Consider the following 26,346-nt stretch of genomic DNA (forward strand, 5'->3'; position numbering starts at 1 on the left):
TTGCATAACTGAAAGCACATAGGAAAATCAGGGTCTTGTGTGATTACGACGTTCATGCTCCACCTCCTCTGTGGTGTGGTTTTGGACCTCTTTTTTGGGGAATGATGTCTACAAATGAAGCTGAAGAGTTGAAAAACATGCCTATTGAAAAGTGCAAGTGGCCAGCACTGAGCCAGGAGTTCAAACCATGCACAAGCCAGACTTTCAAAAACAATTCTCTTTGCTCCTCCGTCTTGTTTCTTATGAGCCAGGTGCGCTTTTTTCTCTCTGGGTCTGCTATTCCTCCTCCACGTCCTCCCAAGTAGACCTTATGTTCCTCTTCCTTTTTTCTGACTCTAAATTGCGCTTGTCCCCTTGCTGGCTCAGCCCTCACCTCCGTGGAGTTGACAAATCTGCATCTCTTGCACAGCTGCTTCTCTTCCACCCGTTCTACTCATGCCATGGACCAGGCATCTCCGCAAAGCCTGTACATCCCAAATTCAACTCAGTTTCCCCTCACAAGCCTCTCTTCTTCTGGACCTGCATTTGACATATACAGTTTACCCTAACCTTTTTCTCCCATATTCCTGGATTCTATGTAAAGACAGTGTTTGGCAAAGGTTAATATTTGCATGGTACTTTTTTTTTTTTTTGAGGGGGTAGGTATGGAGATATCAAGAAAAAGTTACGAAAATAGAACTTTTACAAAAAGTATACAAGTTTATTGGGTAAGAAGATTCATGGCACGGGCAATGACCCACTGTCAGCACACAACTGTGGGTTGCATCCTCAGAGTCCATTCACCTCCTCTGCTTAGGGGCCCTGACTTTTTTCACTGGGGTATTTATCCTCTCAGCTGCCCCAGGCATGCTGAGCTAAATCCCAGCTCCAGAGGTGAGTCCAGACTGGCTGAACACAGTCCTATCTTCCTGGCTCCAGTGATGGTTCAGAGCTGGACACAGGCTCTAATTTGGGCTCTAGAAGCAAAACCCAGGATGTAAGCAAGAGTAATGGAAGAGACCTTTTTTCCTTCCTATGAACAGGGACCTGGTCTGCTGAAGCATGTGGCTGTGTAAAGGGGCCTCCCTCCCTGTGTGCACTGAAGATGAATACACACATGGCAAAGGGGGGAACAGAGAATCTGCAAGGAACCCCATCTTTGGTGACTCCAAGTAGCTAGGTCAGTTCTTACTTAAAATGAGCACTCCCTCCAGACTTCCAGGCTTGAGAGTTCCTGGATTCCTCAGACCTACCTGGGTCCCATTTTCTGGCATTTGCAGATCAAGAGTTGTACCCTGTAAATTCACAATCCCACTGCCCCGAGAAGCAATGTCGATACTTTGGGTTTAATTTCTCCCATATGTTTTAATGCATCTATGTATATACAATTTCCTTTTGTTACATTAACAAAATTGAAAATATATACTCTTCTGAAATATTTTAGTTGATAATATTCTTTACCCCTTTTTATGTTGGCCCAATCTATCATGATTGTTCTCAATTATCAGATGACGTCCCCTTCTAGGAATATTCCATAATTGAGATTTCCATTAGGGAACATTTACATTTTCGTCTGTTTCTCAAACTATAAACGTGCCATTCTTATACATGAGTTCTTTTACTTCTAAAAAGTGAAACTGCTCTATTTCTATAAGTGAAATTGCTGGATCATAAAATATATATATTCTTAAGGCTGTATTTCACCCGATCGCCCTCCAGAAGGAACTTCTATTCCCATCAGCAAGGAGACAGGTTACATTTGACAGATCGGAGGTGACCAAAGGTAAAATGCTCACTAAAAAGAAATAGCCACTTGTTTGCTGCATATTTACTGTGTCTCTTTTCTGTGCCCAACACTGTGGCAGGTGCTGGGGATACACCAGCCTCCTCCTAGACTTGTCTCTGGATCCTTCCTTCTCCAAGGATGGCAGCTTTGGAGAAATGTCTAGCTTTGTGGATGACTTAACAGCACACACATCATGATGTTAGATAAGTGGCATCAGAGAGAACACTTAGGAGATGGTAGAGTTCCATCTTGGCACAGATGGTGACATCGCCGCAGGGGATGCTGCTCACCTACGCTTTCTCTTATGTTCAGGTGCGGCCAGAAGCCTGGAAAGCTCACACCCCTTGCTGGCAGGGTTCTGCTGAGGGAAGGCTCATGGAAGACACTCAGAAGATGCTGGGAGGCAGCAGGTGCTGTGTTCCAAGAAGACATAGACTCCAGCAAGGGCAGGGGCAGCAGACAACCCAGGTCACCGCGGGACATGCAGGGCTGCAGTACCTGCCCTCAGCTACCCATGGCTAGGCAAGTCGGGCTTTTCTGTTTGCGCCCTCATCCTGTTTAACATCCTGTTTAACAATCCCTACCTTAAGTCCTTCTCTGTTTGAAACATCTAGAGTGGTTTTGTTTCCTGACTGACGGAATCGCCCAACATCTAAATTATCCTTGAAATTCCGTGAGGGGTGATGAGCTGTGCCTTAGACCCACGTGGCATCTTTCCATAAATCTAACAGAGTCAGACCTTCTGGAAGCAATGGAAGAGACTGCTGGGTTTTTGTTTTGGATTTTTTTTTTTTTTCCAGCTAGAACACCAGATGAATTCAGTAAATGGCTTTAAGCTTTGAGAATGCAGCTTGGATGCAAAATATGTATCCTTAAACACTCGGCTCCTTCAGGAAGATGAGATCCACACGTGAGGCAGGTACATACAAACAGAAGCCAGTTGGAGAGAGCAGCAGATCTATGACCCCTGCTAGTGCTTATCTCATACTCACATACACTGGGAACATAGAGTGATGACCAGGAAAAGAAAAAGCAAACTGGCCTCACGCCAGACTATGTCGGCAATCCCCGTTTTGCGGAGTGTGTGTACGGTGAGATCCACACAATACAATGTTCATGGGACATGACTCTACCTCTGCTGCAGTGAGAGGGATGTGGGATACTGTTGTTTTATAGAAACTGCTAGTTGTGCTTCTTTTCAATGGTACAGAAATAGTAAATTGACCCTGATGCTCATTTTTCTTTATGCGCTCCAACACACTAGAGTATGAATGTGTGAATCACATAGGGGTGCTCCACAATATGAAATATCATAGACATCCCCTCCCTTGGCCAGGACCCCTTCCCTACTAAACATCAATACTGAAAGCAGTTTCTTTGCCCCATGCATAGAAATACAACCAAACCTGGAAAGCAAACGTGGGGAGGCGAACAAGACACAGTGCCATCCCCTAACTCTTCTCCTCCCCGTCTTCTCCTTCACTGTCGTCATCACGATAAAAGATGTCTCTGAACAGAAAGACCTGCCTGGGTGCTGCGGGACTCTGGATTTCGGTACCCTCTTTCTCCATCTTCTTCTCTAACTTTTCCTTAAGCAGAGGCAGGGTGGTCTCGTAAAGGTAGTCTATAATCTCTAAAAAAAAGAAATGTTAGTAGGGGCAAATGCAGCCAGGATTCAAACCCTGGCAAGCTTTCTGCTGAGTGCCAGAAGGAGGTCATCATACACTTCAGGGCAGAGTGTCACCCAAACCCATGGTTCTGGAATACTGCTGCTGGGCAGACTGAGTGAGGCTCTCCTGTCTGCTAAGAGAAAATTTAGACTCTAGACGCAGCCTGGAGGTTAGGATTTGGGATGTATGGGACAAGGCCCAGGTATATGTGTTCAACAAAGTCCCCATAGGAGTCTGATGATCTGAGTTTGGGAATACCTAAAAAACCCACAAATGGCTGCAGAAAAGGAACTGGACGTCTTAGGTTCATTCTGGAATTGTGTGTGTGGCGTGGTGTGTATGTGTCATGTATGTTGTGTGTGCCCAAGATGGTGATCCAGGAACACTCACAGTTATTTACTGAGTGCTTGCCACGCACCGAGCACCCTGCTGACCACGATTCATCTATTATCTTGTCCTGTCAGGTGGGGATGAGGATGTGACAATCTGTACCATTTTACAATTGAAGAAACTGAGGCTCCCAGAAGATAAGTCACGTGCCCAGGGTCACACTCCCACACAGGGTACCACCTGCTGTGTTCTTAACTATTTCAATGTTGGAAATACTGACCTGGAAAAGTCTTCTTCTGCCAAAAGGGAACACAGGTAGCTTTCAGCTTATAAAATTTAGTTTGAACATAGGACGGAGGAACATCACTTTAGAAAGGAAAAGATGAAAAAAAAAAAAGTTAGCATCGGTTTTAAAATCTGGCCATTTCACCACTGTGTACGGACCATGCTGATTCGGGGGAAGCTACAGACAAATCCCACACTCTTTACTGCTACACTTAGGGTAAATGCATTTTTGTCATAATCCAAATGCAGACGTCCCCTGATTTTTTATTTTGTGAAGCTAAAAAAAGCAGATGCTTATGATATTTTGGTGAGTCACATGTGTTTTCAATTTATGCTAAGGACAGAAATGACCAAATCAAAAACTGTTTCTTAAAGTGAAAATCCCTGACTTCATGTACTGGACACTTTTTCTTAGACAACAAAAGCATGGCTTACTTGTTTCTAATAATTACTCTAGTAGTTAAAATAATTAGTGTGAATAACTACTCTTATCAGATGCTTCCTCACAGCAACCACTAGCCAGATGCACACTGTGTCTGCACTGGGCTATGTGTCCTCCATGCACGATCTCCCTGGTCCTCATTATGGTCCTATTAAACCATTTTATGGATGAAGAAATTGAGGCTCAGACACAAGTTAGGGAACAAAGGGCCCAAAGGCAGCTAGACAATCATCACCAAGAGTCAGTGCCAGGTCAGTCTGACCACAAAGGCCAAGTTCTAAGGCCCCTATGCCTTTCCTCTTCTGCAGTGCCGTGTGCCCAATGGGGCGTACTGCAGACCCAAGCTTGGGCTTGGACAACTCACAGTAACGGATCTGGATGTTTTCAAACCCATGAGGCATTCATTATATCTCAGTAGGCGGACATGCTTCCTTTATATCCTGCTTAAGTAATTCATAAGAGAGGCTTTAAGACTCCAAAAAGACTCAACTTTTAAATTTAATTGATTATTTTTCACTGTTTAAATTCATTTTTAAAACTTGACAATGCACTATTTTAAACAGTATTGGACTAGATGCCATCATCTCTATTTTACGGTTTTGAGATTTATTAATCTTAAGTGGAACAATCTGTTTTTAAAATACATAATTTTACTAAAAACCATTAAAAGCCCATATTTTAAAAATATTTTATTTATTCATTTGAGAAAGAGACAGAGGGAGAGGAGGAGAGAGAGAAAACTCATCACTGAGCAGGGAACTCAACTCGGGGCTTGATCCCAGGACCTGAGCGGAAGGCAGACATCTAAGCCATCCAATCCAGGTGCCCCATTTTAATTTAAGAACTTGTGATCTGAAGCAACATCATAAAATATACAAGAATTACTGGAAAAGCCCAATTTTTCAAAAAGTGGTTTGCTATTCTTTACAAAGAGAGGGCTTTGCAGCCATGAATGCTTCTCAAGATGGGAGTTGGTGGGTACAGAGCAAGGTCCCCTCTTTCAAAGCACCTGCCACCCTCACCTCTCAGGGACCCATGATACTGAGCAGTGGGCTTCCCACCCCCTCAGGTCAACTGGAAAAGGGAAGGGTTTGGAACCATGAGCATGTCTGGGACATGGCAAACTTCCCATTCTCCAAGTTACAAAAACCAAACTAATCGTTCTTTGTCCATAATCCCAAGGTGCTAATAACTATGAGACCCAGTTTAAACCCTCGTGGATCAAGGACAATGTCACACTTCTGAAAGTCAGCCAGGTGGCAGCAGCCCTGCCCCACTGTCCAACCTTCCAAAACTAAATGCCAAATGACACCTAACACCCCCGCTTCTGAGAGCTCATCAGTCCCCGCACACCACAGCTCTCAATGATCTGCTCTGTTTACGGGGATCACACTTTGCGAGCAATAAATTGATGCCGAGAGTGGTGGCCTCTGTCTTCAGTAGCAGGAAGGGTTTCAAAACATAAGGACGATTCACAACAAAGGCTCATAGCAAAGGCCAGCAGAGGTAGCTTATATATATAGGAAAGTTCACTTCACCCCCACAGATGAGAGATGCAAATGAACATCGCCCTCAAAGTACCAAGGGAGCCTTGAAGGAGGAACAGAACCTTCACACGGTCCCAAAATATCTCCCACACCCTTTCTTATCCCCAGGAGAAAAACTGGTATACAGTTAAACAGCGAGGCAACATGGCAAATGCCACCAGAGCCAAAGAATCAAAACTCAGAATCGTGGGCCTCACGACATGATAAAGACACAGCATCACCTATGTCATATTTCTGCCTAAAATACAAAAACCTAACCACGAAGAGGCACCAGATAAACTCCAAGCAAGGGACAGTCTACAACCAGCCTATGCTCGCACACTTCCTCAACGTCCCAAAGACATAGAGATTCCTGATGGAGAAGACTTTGAGCAGACAGGACAGTTAAACGTGTAGAGCTGGATCGGATGGTAAATCGGGGGGAGATGCTATAGAGGACATTACCAGGACATCGTTAGTGGGGAAATTTGAATGTGGACTGTGGTTTAGAGCACAACACTGCACCAGCATCTGATTTCCTGAATCTAATAACTGCACCGTGATTATGCAGGATGACGTTCTTGTCAGGACACGCTGCCCACCACTAACCCTGTGGTTAAAGGAAACTACTTTATTCCCTTGGAAGTGGGAGCGGGAGTGGGAGTGGGAGGGTGGATGACGGAGCAAATGTGGCACACTCAAGAATGTATGATTTGGGGCACAGGGTGTGTGGGGTCTCTATGAGTCATTCAACTTGTTAGCTCCCAGAAGCTCTCACTTTGCACATGTTTCACTCACACTTCCTACGGGTCTTCAGTGAGGTGGAGGGGTAGAGAAAGGGTCTGATTGGCCCAGGCACCCTGATCAGAGGCTCTATATACACACGCACATGCAGAATGATTTACATGCGAATCCCATCAAATCTCAGTCACTCACAAGGCCCGCTCTCACCTTTCAATTAGTCTCACACTGAACACATGGCCTTACCCTATGGCGCTCGCGAGGTCTTCCCAGTCTATCTCGTTAGTGTCCTCCACATTTACCTCATACAATCTACGAGAAAAAAATGAACACAAGGTTTTTGAGCACACATGAACATGAGGGATACCCTCGTGAACTCACATATGTCCCAGCTTCCTTAGCCCAGTGAGGTTAGCATGCCAGCCCAAGGTTATTCACCACAAGAAAAGCCATCTCTCCTCCTCCTGGGCCCTTTGCATCTCCCACCAAACCGTGTTGCTTTCCCCCAGTAAACAGTCCTGCAGACACATAGTAATGGCATGTGTGTGCCCAACATCACCATGTGCCAGAGCTGTGTTGAGACTTTCACACCTGCTGAGGTCAGGGGAGTACCTCCGTTCCACAGCAGAGGGAACGGGGCCAAGGGCCTGAGTCATTGGCTCAAGGTTTCATGACTATTGGGGCATGCCAACACTGGAGCCCAGGCCTGCCTGACACGATGGCCTCCTCAGGGCTGCTAGTCTCTGTGCTGCCTCTGGTAGAAGGGAGGTGGAGGCACCACAGGCCAAGCCACTGTGGAGAACTTCAAGCAGGGCTTAGGACACAGAGCAGGAAGGATGAGGCTGGACAGGGTGGCCGAAATCCCAAGTTTCTCCTGCTCTTTGCTGTTACCCATTTGGGCTCATGAGCCCAGCCCATGAGCCTTGATGGCTTTGGAAATAAAACAGGCCTGTGCCTCCCCTGCCTTCAGTGGAGGGAGGACTCTGGGTGGACCAGGAACCAAAGACAAAACCAAAGACCAGGCAACAGTGATACCAACTAAGCCATGCTGAAGAGCAGCAGGGCTCAGCTAGAATTATTGACCTCCACTTGCCAAAGGACAGACTTTCACCCACACAGAACTTTCAAAGTCTGAGACCACTCCATTTATCACGTGTGTAGTTCATTTTACATGCATTATTTCACTTCTCCTCCCCAAAACACCAAGAGGCAGGTACTGTTATTATCACCCTCATTTAAAAGGAACCAACCAAGACCTAGAAAGGCAGGAAACGTCCCCAAGGTCATACATGTAGGGAGCACTGAAAGATGGCTCTGAACCTTAGCAATGTCACTGCGGATTGTGCTGCTCAACAGATGCTCTTGGGTGTGAGAGAGAAATAGTTAGAACAGCATTGCTTTCTATTTCGGTACCTTTCGATCAGGTTGATTTTGGCCTGCAGGGCATTAACTCCGCGGTATACATCCCGACCATTTGTCATCCTCTTGGTTAGGATTTCCGTCCTGCATGAAAAGAAGCAAACACACAGTGTCCTTTCAGGGGTGAAGTTTGCATTGATTTCCAGCACTTTTCTCACCTACATCACCATTACTGAGAACTAGTTTCTGACTTGTGACTCGTCACGGCTAACATTTTCCACCATGGAGAGTATGTCTATTTCCTTTCTGAAAGTGGGAAATGATCAACAAAATGATAGAAAGTTGATAGTTACTGAAACTGGATGAAGGATATAAGTTCTAAATTCTTGTGTGCTATGAAACTTCTGTAATACAAAGTTACAAAAGGGAGAAGAGAAGCAGGTGCTAAAAGAAACTGTAAGCTCTATTTTTGATTGTTTTAAAACAGAGGGACACTGCTGTTGTGACTGTCACCGGCTCTCGGAAACACCGAGAGAGACTTAGTACAGTCATAAATGATTCCACTAAAGACCCAAAGCTAATGGCTGGAGGGAAGGGTGACTGGAGCTCCTAATGAGAGGTCCAAACAACCCAGTCAAAAATATTTTTTAAGTACTCCTCTCAAATAGCAAAACTGGTCATGATCTGATGGATAGGATCTCTAGCTGGATAAGGGGATTCACAATACACATCATGAGGATGATGCTGCTGTTCATACTAGCAACCCTCTGTTCGTTTGAAATGCATCCTCTAGGTGCCTGGGTGGCTCAGTCAGTTAAGCAACTGACTCTTGATTTTAGTTCAAGTCATGATCTCAGGGTCTCAAATGAAGCTCATCACGGAGACTGTTTAGGATTCTGTCCCTCTCCATCCCCCACAACCCCTGCACATGCTCCCACTCAAACAAATAAATGAAACATATCATCTTTAGGTCATTTCAATTTATAGGAAGGAAATCTACATTCAGGTTTCAAGTTTCCTGCTCTTCAAGTTAAGCACTCTTACACACCATCCTAATTACACTATCCTGAAGCATGGCTGCTCCGCAGCATTTCCCTTTTAAAACACTGATCTGTCATCCTCCAACTGCTTATAAAACACTCCTTCTTTTAGTCTAAACTATAAGGGTAGAAAAGGACCCCGGTTCCTCCATATTATATGCTTCGTCCCCTAAAACATCATCTGTTCTGTGGAGTTTATGTCCTAGTGTGTAGACTTCCATGAAAATAAACAGATAATTCTACAACAGAATTCTAAGGTAACAATAAATGATATTAATTTAGGAGTCTGCTTTTAATATAAAATATACCAAACTCTGGATCTCACTCTTATTTGACACTGATGATGACTGCATGCCCTTTGTGAACGAGGTGTGGGCCGTGAGCTGTGGGACCCCTACTCCAAGGGGCCCTGTAGCAGCTGAACACCCAGCTCAGAGACCTTGCAGGGCTTGGAAAAGCCACGTCAGGCAGAGAATGTGCAGGGAGGTCAGGACTGAGAATGCTACTATGTGACAAGTCTGTCTTAAGAAGTTCTACAGTGAATACCACACCTCGAGCTAGTGAGGATAGAGGAACCACCAAACAAGACAGGCTTGTGGAAAGGGCAAGCTACTGCATAGCACCGTGCTCGTGATCTCTCTCCTAAAGGGGAGTTTTGTGTTTTTTTTGGTTTTTTTTTTTTTTTTTTTATGCTGCAAAGAGACAACTATCTTGTTTTACTAAAGACTTAGCAAGGGACAGAGTGAAGAAACTAAAAGTCAATAATGGGTATTAAAGATGTTCAGGTTCCTTTTGAGGAAACCACATGATGAATCAGGGTTAATGAAGTGCTAACTTGGATCGGATGCTGATACTGAAGTGGTTGGAATGGCTGGCCAGAGATGATCATTCTTGCCATAGAAGGCTTTGTACACACTACTCACACAGATCTCCTTACTAATCCCACTCATCTCCCCACTCTAATGATGTGCGTGGTGTGTGTATGTGGGGTGGGTGGGGGGGAAGGAGGGAAATATCTTGAAATTTATATAAGAAGCCTTAAAACTTACCACTTACTTTTACACTGCATCCAATTTCTGGTTTCTACTTTGGCTTCTACTTCTACCCAAGATATGCCCTTGTAGAGTTTTTCCCTAACAATAGACAAGCAGCCTTCAGGATTATCCTGGAGTTTAGAATCCACCTCTTTTAACTCATGGGGAGACATTTTCTTTAGAATCACTTCTTCGACAGCCTTGATAAGTTTCTGGGTTTCCGTCTTACTCCAAGCACCGTGATTTCTTGCTACAGACATAAAAGGATGATTTTATACTTGCTATTTGTTTTCAAGCACAGTATTAAGAAAAAAATGATAGTGATGGATACATCCCATTACACATTTGTCCAAACACATACACCACCAAGGGTGAGCCCTAACATGAACTATGGACCTGGGGGATAATGATGGGCCAGCGTAGATTCATGGACTGTGTCATTTGTGGAAGGGAGGGAAAGATGTTGATAATGAGGGAGGCTGTGTGTACATGGGCACAGGGCACATACGGGAAATCTCTGCACCTTCCTTTCCATTTAACTGTGAACCCAAAGCCGCTCTAAAAAAATAAAGTCTAAGGGGTGCCTAGGTGGCTCAGTCAGTTAAGTGTCCGACTTAGGATTTTGGATCAGGTCATGATCTCAGCTCAGGTCATGATCTCAGGGTCTTGAGATCCAGCCCTGCGTTAGATTTCATGCTGAGCGTGGAGTCTGGTTGATATTCTCTCTCTTCCCCTCCCTCTGTTCCTTCCTCCTTTACCCACTCACTCTTTTCTCTCTAAAAAACTAAATAAATCCTTAAAAAAAGATAAGTCAGGCACTTTTCAGAAGACAATGGGCAACATCTCAGTTACACAAACATACAACCGTCAAACATAGCTACACACAAATTAAAATGGAACCACTTCTTTTTAAGGAACACTGCCAAGAGGGGCTGGGAGGCTTAGTTGGCTAACCATCCACTTTTGGATTTGGCTCAGGTCCTGATCTCATGGCTCATGTGATCAAGCCCTGCATCAGGCTCTGTGCTCAGCAGAAGACTGTGGGAATATTCTCTCCCTCTGTCCACCAAGCCCCCAACTCTGTGCTCATGCTTGAGAGCCCTCTCTCTCTCAAATAAATAAATAAATAAATCTTAAAAAAAAGGGGGGGGGGACCAATGCTAGAAAAGTCCTTTCTTAAGGCAATGTATGTTTTTTTATTTCAAAAACATTGTTCTTGTTTCTGAGAATAATGTCTCCCAGGTGAACCTGGGATGTTCTCAAACATTTAAAGGGGACAAAAGAACCACACACCACCACTCTGTTGGCCAAACCAAAGATATCTGTAGGCTGGTTTGAGGCCTCTTCCTCAGCCTGACTGTGACCATCTAGACAAGGAGGATGAACCACAGATGGTTTGATGCCCTCCTCAGAGGTTGCCTTGAAGTTCAGGTGCCTTTTGTCATCGTGGCCTGGGGTCGCAATGCAGCCCAGTGACCCACTGGGAGCTCCTGGGGAGAGTTACAGACAATATAAAGTGGTGGTGTTACTTTTTCTCCACAATTTAGATGAATATTTAAAAATCAAGAGTACCACAGGAAAAAAAAAAATCTACACTACACACACACACACACACACACAGACACCCCAAATCCAGACTTCTGTTTTACTTCTCAGAACCTGGGAGAACTGGCCACACTGAGTCCTTGCATGGCTCCAGTGGCTGGACGTGGTGGCACAAAAGGCATGGCTCCCAGTCACGCCAGGTCTACAGATGCCTGGCCACTCCTCCTGCCACACGGCCCTGCCATGTGATGGAGCATGTCACCCCTTGTGGGCTGTCCTCTTGAAGCAACTCAGGATTTTATAATGCAACAGATAGAACCAAGAAAACTCTTTATGAAAGAGGAGAAAAAGACACAGCAGTTTTGGAAAAGTCCTTGCCTAACCTCTGTCGCCCTCTGGTTGGGGGGACCTCCTCCATGCTGGCTCTGCTACCCGCCAGCTCCCTAGGGTATTGGTCAAGCTGGTGGTGAGAGCTGTGCTGAACGGGACCAACCTCAGGTGGCAGGAATCGGGCTTGTGAATAGAGGCTGCATGGTTTCAGAAACACACATGAGGAAATGCAAAGAATCAGGATGGAGGACGGCTTAAAAAGTGCTTCCTCAGAAGACAGGCAGGCCTGGATGCCTGCACCAGGGGTCCGGGGGCTCATCTGCTCACCCGGGGGCACCAGAGACCACCACTTACGACTGCCAATTTGGGAGAACTTCAGGGCAACGGAGAGGCTACTTCGAGCTACCATTTCGCCAATCTTTTTCCAGTCGTTCCCATGCAGGGAATGGTATATCTTTAACTTCTCCATATCTCCTTTGCTATACCTGAGAGAGGGGAAACGTGTCACAATTCTCAGTTAAGTACAAGATGCCTGAAAAACTGTATTTTCGGGGTGCCTGGGTGGCTCAGTCGGTTAGGTGTCTGCCTTTGGCTCTGGTCGTGGTCCTGGGGTCCTGGGATCGAGCCCTGAGTCGGGCTCCCCACTCAGTGGGGGAGTCTGCTTCTCCCTCTTCTCACTGCTCATGTCCTCTCTTGCCATCTCTCAAATAAATAAGTAAAATGTTAAAAAAAGACAAATGAAGTGTACTTTCTTTGCAGTTCCCTGTAGTTCTGAGAAGAGTTGCTGGGACAGGCTGGTCCCAAGGACCAGAGCTCCCGTCACTTCCTATCCCAGCATCTTGGATATGGTCACCCTATAAATCAGTCACTGCAGTCCCAGGCCACAGGCCTGGCTCAGTTACACAGGAGCCAGAGCAAATAACTGGGTCACTTTATTCCCCATCCAAACCCCCAAGGCTTTGTACTGCACACACAAAATACCAGCTCCCCCATGTGCCTACTAGGCCCAGCGCTCCCTACAGTTCAGCCCCACTAGCCTTCTTCTTTTCCTTCTTCCTCTTTTTTTTTTTTTTTTTTAGAGATTTTATTTATTTATTCATGAGAGACACACAGAGAGAAGCAGAGACATAGGCAGAGGAAGAAGCAGTCTCCCCACATGGAGCCCGATGTGGGACTTGATCCTGGATCACGCCCTGAGCCAAAGGCCAACACTCAACCACTGAGCCACAATGGTGCCCCTCCCCACTAGCCTTCTTTAGGCCTTTCTCCCCTAGGAGCCTCTGTGCTGTGGTGAAAATGGCCTTTCTCCACCCACCTGGATGGCTCCTGAAAACCCTGCGGGTGGCCCATCTTCAGCGAGGCTGCCCCGACCACCTGAGCATCCTGTCCCCTTGCTGTTCTCCTCCAGAGAAAGCTCTGCCCCTTTCACTGCACTCCCCACAGACAGGCAGTAGCACATCTAGGGGTCCCATCATTTACCCATCTCTTCCCCTAGACCAGCGCTGTCCAACATAAATGTACTATGAGCCATATATTTAATCCAAACCTTGTAGTGGTTGGGTAAAAATATCATTTTAATAAATTTAATAAAATACTAGATTTAATCCAATATATTAAAAATGCTAATCATTTCGACACGTAACTGGGATCTGAAAGTATTAATGAGATATTTCATATTATTTCCTTCTAACTCCAGCATGTATGTCACTCTTACGACATCTCTGAACTTGGACTAAATTGATTTCAAGTCCTCCTCAGCCACTTGAGGCTGGTGGCCACTGTGATGGACAGGACGGTTCTAAAGGGCATGTCCTATGAGGGCAGGGGTGCTGTTGTTTCTACACCATGGTATCCATAATGCTTGACAGACAGCAGACATTCAATAAATATGTAACAAATGGCTTCACACAAATACTCAATTATTTAAGGAACATACAGTGTATTAATCCCACATGAAAACAAATATTCTAAAGACAAGGACCAAAAAAAAACACTAAAAGTAGATTTGGAGATTAAATCCCTTCAGTGTCTAAGTGAAATGAAAGCAATCCTTAGGGCATTCTATAATTCCTTAATATGGGGATGGGGAATGGTGGTTATGTTATTACTAACTCAATCTAAGAGAAGCCTTAGCAAACTACTAACCGTTCCTGAGGACAGTGATCCAGAACTACTTTCAACAGTGCCTAGCACTCTCAGAAATTCAACTACAAATGCAGAGTGCAATTTAGTAGAAACCTGTAATTCTTCAGTTAAGAATCAAGCTTTCTAGCCGTTTCCTTCTCAAGGCAGTCAGGGTATTTCTGAGATTAAAAACAAATTAATCAACAAAAAAGGAGGAGAAGAGAGAGAAAGTGAGGGCATAACAATGAGGAAACAGGTACTGACCTCTGAAGTCCCCCAGGGCTTTAAAACTCTTTGATTTTTGACTTTCTGTGGGGTTTTTTTTCCAGTTAAGAATCCTTAACTTAGAAAAAATATTCTAAGGGCGAATGGTTAGCATACACAAATCATGTGGTGCAAACAAATGAATTAACTTTCTTATTAAAATGACAGACTTCTATTATTCTAAACCTTTCATTCCCATGCTTATGTCGCAGTTAGAAAAATTCACCTCAGCTGCCACCATTCATTTGCCAAAAGCACATTCTTTCAAGTCTCACTTAAAATGTCATCTTTAGTGAATATCCTTAAGGCTCTGTCCACAGATGTCCAATCCCAGGGCTTGGGAAAAAGGGGAGGGCAGGTATTAGTCTTTGGGCAATCTTTCCCTCTGCTTAAGGTGTATTTTTTTTGGTCAAAATTTAAGAAACCAAGGTCATATCAGTGTTTGGAGATCAGATAATATGTATGTCTTGGTTTAAAATCATGCAGCTAGGGGCGCCTGGGTGGTTCAGTTAAGTGTCTGTCTTCACCTGGGGTTGTAATCCCAGGGTTCTGGGATTGAGCCCCATATCAGGCTCCCTGCTCAGTGGGAAGTCTGCTTCTCCCTCCCTCTGCTCCTCCCCTCTCCCTCTCTCAAATAAATCAATAAAACCTTTGAAAAAAGAAAAAAGAAAAAAAAAAAGACATTGATGCAGCTACCTGGAACACAACTGGCCCTGCCACTAGATTTACTAAATCTGCTTTCCAGAGTGAGATAAAGTAGCTGAGCCACTGGTTGTTTGTCTGGGCCCTCAGAGGGAGAGGCTGATGCCTTCTTGCCTATTCCCTCTCTCCTGAAGCAAAGTGCTTACCTGTAGCTAACACCCGAACTATGCTAGTTTTATCTGGAACGTTAGGAACAAAATATAATTGGGTATTTTACTTGGGGAAAAAGGGAGAATGGCTATCATAAGACACTCTGCATTGTCACTACCGACCCACTCCTATGTGACCTCCTCTTAGTGTTTATCCCACCTTCAAATATTCACTAAAAACTCAAAGAATTGTGCTGAGTGCTGAAGGGAACACCGCATTGAAAAGGAACGTTTGAGGGGGTGCCTGGGTGGCTCAGTGGGTTGAGTGTCATGGCTCAGGTCATGATCTCAGGGTCCTGAGATTGAGCCCCACATCTGGCTCCCTCTTCAGCAGGGAGTCTGTGTCTATTTCTCCCTCTCCCTGCTGCTTGTGCTCTCTCACTTTTTCTGTATCTCTCAAATAAATAAAATCTTAAAAAAAAAAAAAAAGGAAAAAAGAAAAGGAATGTTTGGGTACACAGGGAGCTCAAAAATTAGCAGAGAGCAAAGAACTTCATGACTAACATAAAAGAGCCATGGTACACTTAGTGCTAAAAAAAAAAAAAAAAAAGCCAAGGATTTAGAATGGGCAAGATCACAAGTGTTTACTAAAGATGCAGACACTGGGCAGCCCGGGTGGCTCAGCAGTTTAGCATCGCCTTCGGCCCAGGGCGTGATCCCTGAATGGAGCCTGCTTCTCCCTCTGCCTATGTCTCTGCCTCTCTCTCTCTGTCTCTCATGAATAAATAAATAAAATCTTAAAAAAAAAAAAAAAAAAAAGAGGCAGAAACTGAAATGGGCTCTGAAGATATACACCTGACCACAGACATACAGTCTGCTTTCACACACAAAAGATGTTCATGGTTTTTTACCTCTAATGTGTTGTGGACATTCTGATTTACACCATCAGCGAAGACCAGAGAAATGTTCTGCTCAAGCTGCTAAGACTTTTTCTTACCTGCCTTTGTAGTTATTGATATCAAACATCTTCTTTGCTCGATAGTAAACAAGCTTCCAGGGCCGGGCGATGCCCTTTCCTAAAGCCAGAAGAAAGGCAGTCAGAGGGACACATAGGCTTGAAATGGAGTCACAATTGTAAAAGGAACCCAGCATGGCTCCTTTTAACACCATGACCCTAGACCCTGTGTCAAGGCTGGGATCTCACACACCCTGCACAGCGCCAGGTGGGAAGCAGATGCACAAAATCACCAGAGTCCTCGGAGAGATCTGAAAACTACCTGCTTACTATGTCAAGGCTCTCATTTTTGGTCTACCAAATTCCAGGGAAAGGCCCTTATAAAGCAAAGTATCATTAACAAAATTTGATTCAAGAGCAAAGGATGCTAAAGTGGAGGACACATGCCAAGTTTCCCATAAGATTAACAGAAGAACTTTCCAAACAAGCAAGCTTTGCTTGCTTCCTCACTCTAAGGACAAAATGGCCTCTTGACAGGGGCGCCCTAGTCTGTTTTCTCTTGTACACTTGATAGAACACTTAAGAAATCATCCTCTTTAAATTCAGGGATTTTTTTTTTTTTTTTTCAGTCTGATGACGTGTTGCTTCTCACTTTCCAAGGACATCTGTAGGAGGAGGGTTCCAGTGGCAAAGCACAGATGCGGCAATACTTGGAAAACTTTGAAGACCCTGGTGCACATAAGAATGTGCTTTGGGGTGCCTGGGTCGGGTGAGCATCCGACTCTTGAGTTCAGCTCAGGTCATGATCTCAGGGTCATGAGATTGAGCCCTGCATCAGGCTCTGTGCTCAGCAAGGAGTCTGCTTGAGATTCTCTCTTTGGCTCTCTCTCTAATAAATAAAATCTTCTTGTAAAAAAGAATGCGCTCTGTGCAGCATATGCAAAACAACACATAATAAAGACCGGGAAGAGAAACCAAAATGATACTTATTACCAGGTAGGAAAGCTAGAAGTTGGTCGTGTCACTTTTTATAAAATCTGTAAAAGCGCTATACTGGGGAGACAAGAACACATTCCAAATGCCCAAAAGTACAGGCTGTCAGTAAGAATGCTACTGAGTTAGTGACAGATGGGGCCAGGCAGGGAAAGATAAGGGAAAGGCCCAGAGTTGGGCTCCCAAAAATCCCAAGGACACCAAGGCTCCTACCAATCCCAAGGAAACAGAGATAAGAGAGCAAAAACAGGCAAAAAAAAAAAAAAAAAAAAAAATCTGGCTCCCTAGCTCCAAAATGTTAGGAAGTATTTCCCTTTGATGGCTAGCAAGTAATCACAGAAAGTTTTCACCAGACGTGAAAGACCAGACCACAAAGAAGTAAGTCCTTAAGGATATTATCAATAGTCTTTGCTCAAACCAAAACTACACAAGAATCTCAAGGCCACAAGCTTCCCAGTCAGTTCTCAATAAAAGGCTGCCACTAACAGCCTTTAGTGGCAACCCTGTTGGGACCCCTCTCACTTCTGAGAGCTTTCTCTGTATCTTTGCTTAATAAACTCCTATCGCTTTACTCACTTTTCATTGTCCACGAGATTCATTCTTCGATCCTGTGAGAAAAGAACCGAACTCTCCCGTATTACTACTAACCACAGCAGCAGGTAACATGTACCACGTGGGCCAGGTGCTGCACTAAGTACTTACCATGGGTTCTCCCTTTAGAGTTGGAAGGCTGTGGATGGTCAAAAAGCAAACAGTTTTAAACTCACCAATGTGCAATCGAAATGCATATTTTCTTTTTAAGTCGGTGATCACAGATTTCTCCTCTGGGTATCTGTCTGTGTACAGCAGTTTGTCTGCATTCTCGATTCCTGTCAGGGACAGAAATTCTTGCACATTTTTCTCTAGCTGCTTATTTTCCTTTACAGAAAACTTGCCAAATCGAATAGCAACACCTAGGATTTGGATGGTGAGAAAAAGTATGTATTGTCAATAATGAAAAAAGCCTACCACCTGATCTTCAGCAATTACAATAAGGTGGCCTGCCAGCTGCCAGCACCCCCCCTCCCCAGCAAACTCCCCGCCCCCTGCTGGCAACAGCCCCTGGCACTGGAGGTGAGCTTCCCTGGCCTGGCTGGCTACACTACCCCGACCCCTGCTGTGGACCTCTTACCCCTTCAAGTATAGCATAAGCCCCTCAGCTCCCAAAGTCTTCCCTGGTCATCCTCTTCCAAAGTGATCTTCCCCATTTATTAATCTCTTTTGAAAATAGTTATTTTTTATATTAAAAAAGAATATACATTCATTAAAAATTCAAGCAGTATGGAAATAAACATCTAAAAGCAGCATCCTTCCCCTTTACTCTCTTCTGCTACACTCCTCTCCCCAAAGTGGTGCTGTGAATTGGCCAAGAAGAGCTTGAATATTCACATACCCTCTATGCATACCTATGCGGGGTAGGGGTAGCAACATCACCAAGCTTTACATTCTTTCATAAATCCCTTTTATAACTCAAAGCAATCAAGTTTTATTTTGTATTGATAGTCTTATATACTATGTTTTTCTATGCTTAGACTCATTTTAAGAGTATCTTTTTTATAAAATACAGAAATAGAATGGGACCATTCTATAGATACTACTCTATGAATTATATTTTTTCTTGTCTGTTTTTTCAAATGAATCTTTTCAACATGATTAACTCCATAAGGCCAGCATTCTACTTTTCACAATGACCAGAAGTACTGGGCCTCACGGAGCTACTCAGTAAATAATCACTTATTTGTAGCACACAGCCTTAAATTTGTAGTTTACTCTTCAAATTCCATAAGCTTTCTGGGAGGTTCTTAAAACATGAAATTTCACATGAAATTTCATGTGACATGACTTACACATGAAATTAAGGAGACCACACTGGGTCCTTGTGTGAAACAGTGGCCACTACGACCAGCCTACCCTCAACTTAATACCTTGGGGAAAGAAGCTATAGTTCATCAATACTGTTTTCATTTTCTTTTACTACTGCATCCTCCCCAAGGGTTCAGCCACCGGGCCTCCTCTTCTTCTTCTGGGCTACACTGGGCTCCTCCACCCCATCCTTCTGTGCCTCCCCTACCAGAAGCTAGGTGGAGAAGACCAAGAACCGGGCTTCTAGACCCAGGCTTCTCATTTTGCTAATTTTATGGCTCAGATAACAATTCAGGAAGGAGGGGAAGCTGAAAGCACCCTAGAGGATGCTTCTTGTGAATCTAGATATCTGCATCACTCACAAAACAAAGGCAGGGGCTCCCGAGGCAGACAGGAAAGTAGACAGGAAAGTTTGACAAATATTAAAGTGCCACCAGCTCACCCTGTGCTTTAAATTCCTTAAACCGCCCCAAGTCATCCCGGTACATCCGCTTGATTGTAGTGGCGGCCCTTTCCTTGATGTCTGGAATGAATTCTTGGAGCTGCTTCACAGCCGAGTCCAAATCCACATCTGAGTCACCCGAATCTCTTGAATCTTCTGATAGATATTTTGTTTCAGAATCTTTGGCCAATTCCAAGTGGATTTCCTCTTCATTTGTAGGTTCTAAGCTGTGAGGGGAGAATTGGATGGACTCACATTAATGTATCACTTGCCCTAGTGGATTTCTGATTCTTTTCTTAAAATGATCCTTACTTAGGCTAGACAGTGTTAGAGCTAGGAGGGATGTTGGAGCTGATTTGGTCTGTGACATTTGGACTCTCTGATGTAATTTTACTAATGTGCACACACCTCAGAGGCCAGGAGTCCTGAAGCCCTATTTCCAGGATGTGCTAGTTATTTATGTCGCTATGTCCCAATTATTCTTGTTTCAGATACTGACTTCTTAATGAGCTAAGCCCTGTTCTATCCCATGGACACTCAAGACACCTCCCCCTCAACCCTTCCAAGCATTTAAATTTTGTGATAATGGTTACTAATCAATTAAATCACTATTCAGGGTCCATGTGGTTACAGTTCCTTTGCTGCAGGTGACAATGGCCACATTTTCCCCCTCTGCTTAGTTTTCTATGCATCTGTCACTAATTAATCCCCAAACTCTCTGCCAGATGTCCAAATCCCCTCTATGGTCAATCTTATCAGCTAACCACTCAGGCAGGAAACTTAAAAAAAAAGAAGAAAAAGAAAAATCGTGTGCATTTGTCTGAGCAAAGGCTCAGCAGCTTTCAGAAGGCCCACAGCCCAATACAAGTTTCAAACCACAGTCCTCAATATGCCTGCCTCACATCAGCATTTCCCCTGATGGAGAAGAGGTGAGTGGGCCCCACTTACTGATACTACCTGAAGTGGCATCCTCTCCTATTGAACTTTTTTTGTGGAAAACCATTTTAGGCCAGGGCTACCTAACAAATATGAGAAAGAAAAAAAGAGCCATTGAGTAAAAACGGGGAGAAAAATCTGTCCCAAGTCCTAGGAACCAAGATAAAGTGGTTTAATAAAAAAACAAAAACAAAAACAAAAAAACCCTGCTCTATTATGAATGCTGTGTTTATTCTATCAGCCAGCTGACTTACACAATAGTTATATAATTACGCCTAAATTTCTTTTATTAGGGAGAACCCTACTTCAAGGTCTTTCCTGCTCTATAAAAATTCTAAGTTACATGATCCTTTTCTTCTGTGTTATGCACACAGACAAACAAAGGTAATTCAGAGGTCTTAAGATGCCCTTTTATTTATTATTATTTTTTAAAGATTTTATTTATTTATTCATGAGACACATTGAGAGAGAGAGAGGCAGAGACATAGGCAGAGGGAGAAGCAGGCTGCATGCAGGGAGCCCAATGTGGGACTCGATTTCTGGACTCCAGGATCACACTCTGGGCTGAAGGCAGATGCTTAACCACTGAGCCACCCAGGCGTCCCTTAAAATGCCCTTTTAAACCTATTTGTAGAATTTCAGGGATGGGATAGTTCTCAGTGAAAATCCAATCTAACTGCTTTACTTTATACATGAAGAAAGGAAGCTTCCTGCCAAGTCACTCAGTTCAATGTATACATGGTTCTGTACATTTGATGGTCTGTCTCTCTATGATTTCTGCCATTTACTACAGATGCACTGGATAAAGAGGTCATGGGCAGAATTCACACAAAAGACATACACACCAGGAGACACAACATTCCCACGTTACCTCTGCACCTCTTCCAAACAGGCCTGGGTTTTCTCCTCCTGTGGCCTGGGTTTCGCACTTTCTTCAATCAGGGCACCATTACCTTCTAGTGAATCAGAATGTGCATCCTCAAAGCTTGTAGCAGGCACTGTGAAATCACCACCTGGCATTACGAGACTTTCAGCAGAAGACCTTCGCTTCCTCTTCTTAGACTTTTTCTTCACTCGACCAGCAGTCCCAACTTCACTGACCCCTTGCCATTCTTCTGTGGTCCCAACTTCACTGACCCTTTGCCATCCTTTGGAGTACGCATTCTCGACACTACCAGGCCCAGCCAATGCCTCAAGTTCCTGGTGGTGTGAAATTTTTCTCTTTTTTTTCTTATGCTTTTTTTTATCAGCTGCTACTGGTAGTTGTGGGATTCCGCCCTCTGGGCCCACAGAAAGCAGGCCTTCCAGCTCCTGTGGATCCGGACCCGACTTGGGCAGGGCGAGCCTAGCAGGTGGGCTCTCCTGCTCAGCATCACAGGAAGCCTCTTTCCTCCGATGTTTTTTTTTACGCTTTGTCTCCTTAACTCGACAGTTCAGCTCTTCCAACTCGTTTTTATGTGACTTAGGAACTGAATGTAGTTCACCTGCTTCAGGATCTTTTGCTGGTTTTTGTTCCTGGCTCACATCAACATACACGACATCGACATCCCTCCTAAAATTCTTTGGGGTGTTCTCGATATTTTCTTTATCCACTAGGACATACACCACACCTGTTTCCTCATCCACTCCTGAATCTCTGTGCTTTTTCTTTCTTTTCTTTTTGGGTACAGAAGTGGCCGTTTCAGTCTCATCACATATTTCTGATTTTTTCAAAGGGGAAGAAAGAAGATGCTGGAAATCCTTTCTTTTTTTTTTATTCTTGGTTACACGAGACTGCTCACTTGCCAGGGGGGAGTCTCTGACACTTTCATGGGGATGCCTTAGATGTCCTTCCTTATATACAGAATACTTTTTCTTTTTCTTTTTCTTGTCAAAAACTGGAGTATGAATTTCCAGTCTGCTCGATTCTCCTTCCATTCTGTTCCTGTGGGGAAATGACAACAATGGTTTATTTTGGCAAAGCATTTATTTACTTTTTATTTTTTTAAAGATTTTATTTATTTATTCATGAGAGACACACAGAGAGAGGCAGAGACATAGGCAGAGGGAGAAGCAGGCTCCTCGCAGGGAGCCCAATATGGAACCTGATCCCATGACCCTGGGATCATGCCCTGAGCTGAAGGCAGATGCTCAACCATTGAGCCACCCAGGTGTCCCCTGGCAAAGCATTTAAAACCTCACTCTCAGGAAAAAAAAAAAAAAAATCACAGAAAATTGAGATTGTATGACAAATGACAAGGCTGGTGTCATGATCATAAATTTTGTATTATTCTAAATGCATAGGAAGTTCACTGTAATTTGCTGTCTGGTCCCACTGGCTTTATATGGTAAAAAAAAAAAAAAAAAACTTAACAGAGAATAACAGTACCCAGCATGATCAGGGCCCTGTTCCCCCCCTTCCTGCCTCATCTTTTACCTCTCCTGTCCAACTTTGTGCTCTAGCCACACATGCCTTTTTTTGGGTTCCTCAAACATGCCACATTCTTTCCCTGGCTCAAGGTCTTAAACCCTAGGAGTCCCTCTTTCTAGAATGCACTCTGCAGCCTCCCCATCCTCCTACTTCTTTTCATCCTTCAGAGCTTGGCTTTAGTATGGCCTCTTCAAGAAAGCTCTCCCTAGCTAAAGAGTTACATTTTGATACTATGTCTACTAAGTTTAAAACCACAAAACAATTTTACATTATCTTTTCTGATAACATTTGTCTTTTCTGATAACATTTATTTTATAGGTGTGGGGATTACAACTGGCAAATGCAGAGATCAGGGACAGTACAGAGCCAGTTTCTCTTATATATGTCATCTTTCATTTCTTTTATTAATTGGTGGTAATGAGAACAAGGGTGTTTGTTATATTTTTATTTACACTTATTTGAAAGCTTGAAATAGTTCACTTAAAAAGCAAGAAGTAGGGAAGCTTGAGTGGCTCAGCGGTTTAGTGCCGCCTTCAGCCCAAGGCCTGATCCTGGAGACCTGGGATCGAGTCCCACGTCGGGCTCCCTGCATGGAGCCTGCCTCTCCCTGCCTCTCTCTCTCTCTCTCTCTGTGTCTCTCATGAATAAATAAATAAAATCTTAAAAAAAAAAAAAAAAAAGCAAGAAGTAGAACAAGGGTACAGATGGCTTTCATTTGTATTTAAAAACAAGCAGGGATCCCTGGGTGGCGCAGCGGTTTAGCGCCTGCCTTTGGCCCAGGGGGCGATCCTGGAGACCCGGGATCAAATCCCACGTCGGGCTCCCAGTGCATGGAGCCTGCTTCTCCCTCTCCCTCTGCCTATGTCTCTGCCTCTCTCTCTCTCTCTCTGTGTGACTATCATAAATAAATAAATAAAAAAAATTTTAAAAAAAAAATAAAAAATAAAAAAAAATAAAAACAAGCAACTAGGGATGCCTGGGTGGCTCAGTGGTTTAGCACCTGTCTTTGGCCCAGGGCGTGATCCTAGAGTCCCAGGATTGAGTCCCACATCAGACTCCCTGCATGGAGCCTGCCTCTCCCTCTGCCTATGTCTCTGCTGCTCCCTCTCTGTATCTCTCATGAATGAATGAAGAAATAAATAAATCTTAAAAAAAAAAAAAAAAGCAAGCGACTAAAGGATATATACATATAAGTATTTACAAAGGAGGAAAAGAAGGAGGAGGAGGTGATGGAGAAAGAGAAAAGCATTCTTTGACCCCCTGGGTCCATGCATTCCAAGGTGATATACTTTCAGAGCAAGCTGTACTTCACCTTTGCAGCACTGAGATCACACTGTACTTTAAATAAAATGCTTAGTTAACTAGTCATTTCATGTCTGTCTCCTCTGCTAAAAAAGTAAACTCCCAAGAAAGAAGGCAGTTTGCCTGTCTTCTTGCCCTCTATATTTCCACCATCTAGAATCCACATTCTGGAATTCCTTTAGAGATAAGTTTCCATGCATCTTTGGGTGACACCAGGTAGAAAGGCCTCTATGTGTCTCCACTGAAGGGGAGGTCCTGGGACCGGGGGATCTGACTTATGGGGATAAACCCACATGTTCTTTCATACTTTTCCTTCCCTCTAGCCACACAATTCTCAAAGCATCTTCACTACCCATGAAAAATTAGGGACCCTATCCCTCTCCTGTATCTTCAGGCTGTCTCTTCTGCACTGGCTCCCTTCTGGCCACATTAACTTCTTTGTAGCTTCCACCCCCACTCCTCTGCTGAGACTGCTCCAGTAAGAGTGCTTATGACCTCCAAACCACTAAATCCAAGAGACACTTTTCTAGCTCATCTTTCAGGACTTCTTAATAACAATGAACAAAGCAGGTAATTTATTTAAATATTTTCTCCTTTCTCTCTCCACCATTCTTTTCTTTTTTTCTTTCTTTCTTTCTTTCTTTCTTTCTTTCTTTCTTTCTTTCTTTCTTTCAGTACCTCTTAAACTTCTCCCTCTGGTCTCTGGAACTCAGCATGAACTTTTATTTTTTAAGATTTTATTTATTTATTCATGAGAGACACAGGTAGAGGGAGAAGCAGGCTCTATGCAGGGAGCCCGATGGGGGACCGGATGCTGGGTCCCGAGGATCACACCCAGGGCCCAAGGCAGGCACTAAACCGCTGAGCCACCCGGGCTGCCCTCAGCATGACCTTTTAAAAACATAGTTGCACCTCACCAAAACTTTTTATTTTTTATTTTAGATACAGAGAGAAGTGAGTGAGCATGAGGGGGAGTGGCAGAGGGGGAGAGACTCTTAAGGAGACTCTGTGCTGACCCTGGAGCCCAACTCAGGGCTTGATCTCATGACCCTGAGATCATGACTGAGCTTAAACCAAGAGCTGGACACTTCACTGACTGAGCCACCCAGGTGCCCACCCCACCAAAACTTTTTATGGTTTCCCTGTCATTCTTAAGATCAGGTCCCAAATCCTTATAGACCTACCATGCCCTTCGTCATCTGGTCTGGTCCACGTCTACCTCTCCCCCTATCATTTTTCTCTGGGTTTCAGACACGCTGCTTCTTCTCTCAGTTCCTAGAATGCACAAGCCCATTTTCATTCTCAAGGACTTTTCAAAAGCAATTTGTTCTGCTGGTGATGCTCCTTCCTCTGAGTTACCTTTCTTCGCGTTAACTGGTCTCAGTCCGAAAGTCGTTTCCTTAAGAATGCCTCTCTCTAACCGCTGCCTGGGTGCCGGCTGCCGGGACGCAGCTGCCCTCTAGCACTCGGTGCCGCCGGAACACGATCGGCCCCCCTAAGGCTGGCATCTCGTCGATCTGGCTCCTAAAGGTGCCCTCGTGCTCGCCACATCCGGGGACAAGCATCTGAGCCCACCGGCTGCGAACACGCCCTCTCCCGCCACTTGTGAGGTGCGACAGACACCCTGCTCGGCGACCGGCGCTCCGGGGCCGAGAAGGGCGGCACGGCCCGGTGTCCGACTCTCGACCCTGTCCTGCCCAAGACCCAAGCCTCGGCCCCCGCGGGCCGGCCTGGAGGCCAACGCCATAGGCGGCCTCTGCGAGGCGAACGCCCCACCACACACCACTGGACTCCACGCGCGCATCAAAAATCCCCAACAATCAACGAGCCGAAAAGCTTTTTCAACCTACCGCCCAAAACGCCGCCACCTTTCTTCCAATCCGGAAGTGCAGCGGTGGTGGAAGCGGAAGTAGTCGCGCGTCACTTCCGGTCCCCGCCTCGGCATCACGCTGCCATGGCAACAAGCCCGCCGCCGCGCTTCGCGCTTTGACGTAGGCGTCGGAGCCGGTGGGTTCCGTTCCGGGTCCTCCCGGAGCGCAGTGGCGTCGGGTAGAGCGTGATCCGACAACAGAGAGGGGACAGAAGTCCCCGCCTGGCCTTCTGGCTCGCGCGTGCGTTCCGCCTCGTCACGTTTTTGCAGAGCTCGTTCTAGTTCAGGAG

The 26,346-nt window shown here is 44.7% G+C and overlaps 1 protein-coding gene and 1 long non-coding RNA gene across 10 annotated transcripts in view; one reads left to right on the forward strand and one right to left on the reverse strand.

Annotated features, from left to right (window-relative positions):
- Nucleotides 1-17,499, forward strand: part of LOC140605905 (uncharacterized) — a 36,251-nt gene extending 18,752 nt beyond the window's left edge. For 5 of the 6 annotated variants that reach the window (XR_012008432.1, XR_012008428.1, XR_012008429.1 and 2 more), the window contains 2 exons: nucleotides 1,023-1,159; nucleotides 2,078-17,499. This is a non-coding gene — a long non-coding RNA (uncharacterized lncRNA). The remainder of the gene's footprint in view (nucleotides 1-1,022; nucleotides 1,160-2,077) is intronic. The other variant, XR_012008430.1, reaches the window with a different exon arrangement.
- On the reverse strand, nucleotides 676-26,104 carry TTF1 (transcription termination factor 1). Of its 4 annotated transcripts, none has more exons than XR_012008426.1 (11): nucleotides 26,037-26,104; nucleotides 21,346-22,398; nucleotides 19,539-19,765; nucleotides 17,962-18,147; nucleotides 16,244-16,322; nucleotides 12,422-12,552; nucleotides 10,215-10,442; nucleotides 8,173-8,262; nucleotides 7,006-7,071; nucleotides 4,046-4,131; nucleotides 676-3,398 (listed from the first exon to the last, which is right to left on the reverse strand). XR_012008426.1 is itself a non-coding variant. In XM_072778458.1 (11 exons), the coding sequence occupies exons 2-11, from the start codon at nucleotides 22,389-22,391 to the stop codon at nucleotides 3,217-3,219; spliced, it is 2,328 nt and encodes a 775-aa protein (XP_072634559.1). In that variant the 5' UTR covers nucleotides 22,392-22,398; nucleotides 26,037-26,104; the 3' UTR covers nucleotides 676-3,216. The 4 variants fall into 4 exon arrangements, 3 of the variants coding, with proteins under 3 accessions (XP_072634559.1, XP_072634561.1, XP_072634560.1); XM_072778458.1 differs by having other exon boundaries at nucleotides 10,208-10,442; XM_072778460.1 differs by having other exon boundaries at nucleotides 676-3,892; nucleotides 10,208-10,442.
- Between the last annotated feature and the right edge of the window lie 242 nt (nucleotides 26,105-26,346).

Source organism: Canis lupus, chromosome 16 (genome assembly GCF_048164855.1).
Source record: "Canis lupus baileyi chromosome 16, mCanLup2.hap1, whole genome shotgun sequence".
NCBI lineage: Eukaryota > Metazoa > Chordata > Mammalia > Carnivora > Canidae > Canis > Canis lupus.